The 1,268-nt window shown below is 48.3% G+C and overlaps 1 protein-coding gene and 1 non-coding gene across 3 annotated transcripts in view; both read left to right on the top strand.

Annotated features, from left to right (window-relative positions):
- The window catches only part of AVIL (advillin), a 22,124-nt gene that overhangs the window by 12,488 nt on the left and 8,368 nt on the right, over positions 1 to 1,268 (top strand). For both annotated transcript variants that reach the window (XM_037741246.1, XM_037741245.1), the window contains one exon: positions 517 to 696. In XM_037741246.1, the coding sequence (XP_037597174.1) occupies positions 517 to 696 (180 nt within the window). The remainder of the gene's footprint in view (positions 1 to 516; positions 697 to 1,268) is intronic.
- LOC119472363 lies at positions 794 to 899 on the top strand. The gene has a single exon (XR_005201507.1). It is a non-coding gene; the product is annotated as a U6 spliceosomal RNA (small nuclear RNA).

Genomic DNA, 1,268 nt, shown 5'->3' with positions numbered 1-1,268 from the left:
TGTTGACCAGGATGGTCTCGATCTCTTGACCTCGTGATCCACCCGCCTCGGCCTCCCAAAGTGCTGGGATTACAGGCTTGAGCCACCGCGCCCGGCAAGTCCACTTCTTCTATGAAGCCCTGGCTGAGGCACTACCAAGCAATGTCACATGCTTGATATCACACAAATCTGGGGTCAAGTCCTAGCCTTGTCATATACTAGTCAAGTTTCTAAGTCTCAGTTTCCTCATCTGTACTGTGGAACAATAACATCTACTTCATGGAGTTATCATGAGGATCAGTGAAATAATGCAGGTAAAGCATCAGTCACAGAGCCTGGCATATGATAAAGTTCTCAGAATGAAAGCTGTTATTATTGGTGCCATAACTCCAGCATGCCCTGACCTTTCCCAGTGAGCCTAGAAGCTCCTCAAAGGCAAACACAGCATCACAACATTCACGTTCCCCGCAACAGCTCGTCTAGCGCTTTCCTCACACGTTGCTCCTTAGATCTGGACTCTGCTTTTCTTCTCTCTAGGGTGGGACTTCCAGGAAGGGAAATGCTGAGCCCGACCCTCCGGTAAGACTCTTCCAAATTCGTGGAAATGACAAATCTAACACCAAAGCAGTGGAGGTTCCAGCCTTTGCCTCCTCCCTAAATTCCAATGATGTCTTTCTGCTGCGAACTCAGGCAGAGCACTACCTGTGGTATGGCAAGGTAGGATGCCTGGGCCCAGGGGTCAGACCAGCCCCTCGGAGCCCAGACCCACACTCCACTCCACTCAGCAAGGTCAAAGGACCTAGAGTGGGCTGGAGTGCTCACTTCAGTAGCACATATACTAAAATTGGAACGATACAGAGAAGATTAGCATGTTCCCTGCACAAGGATGGCATGCAAATCATGAAGCATTCCATATTAAAAAAAAAAAAAAAGTCAGGTGTGGTACCTGTAATCCCAGCACTTTGGGAGGCGACGGTGGGCAGATCACTAGGTCAGGAGTTTGAGATCAGCCTGGCCAACATGGTGAAAACCCATCTCTACCAAAAATACAAAAATTAGCCGGGCGTGGTGGTGCATGCCTGTAGTCCCAGCTACTTGGGAGGCTGATGCAGAAGAATCGCTTGAACCTGGGAGGCAGAGGTTGCAGTGAGCTGAGATCATGCCACTGCACTCAGCCTGAGTGACACAGTGAGACCCTGTCTCTAAAAAAAGACTGCATGTATTGTCACTAGGCAATAAAGTGAGCAATTAATAACAAAATGATAATTTTGAAAGACCAAAAATAGTAG

This window comes from Cebus imitator, unplaced genomic scaffold (genome assembly GCF_001604975.1).
Source record: "Cebus imitator isolate Cc_AM_T3 unplaced genomic scaffold, Cebus_imitator-1.0 Scaffold96, whole genome shotgun sequence".
NCBI classification, from domain to species: Eukaryota; Metazoa; Chordata; class Mammalia; order Primates; family Cebidae; genus Cebus; species Cebus imitator.
This window is presented reverse-complemented; position numbering and strand designations above follow the sequence as displayed.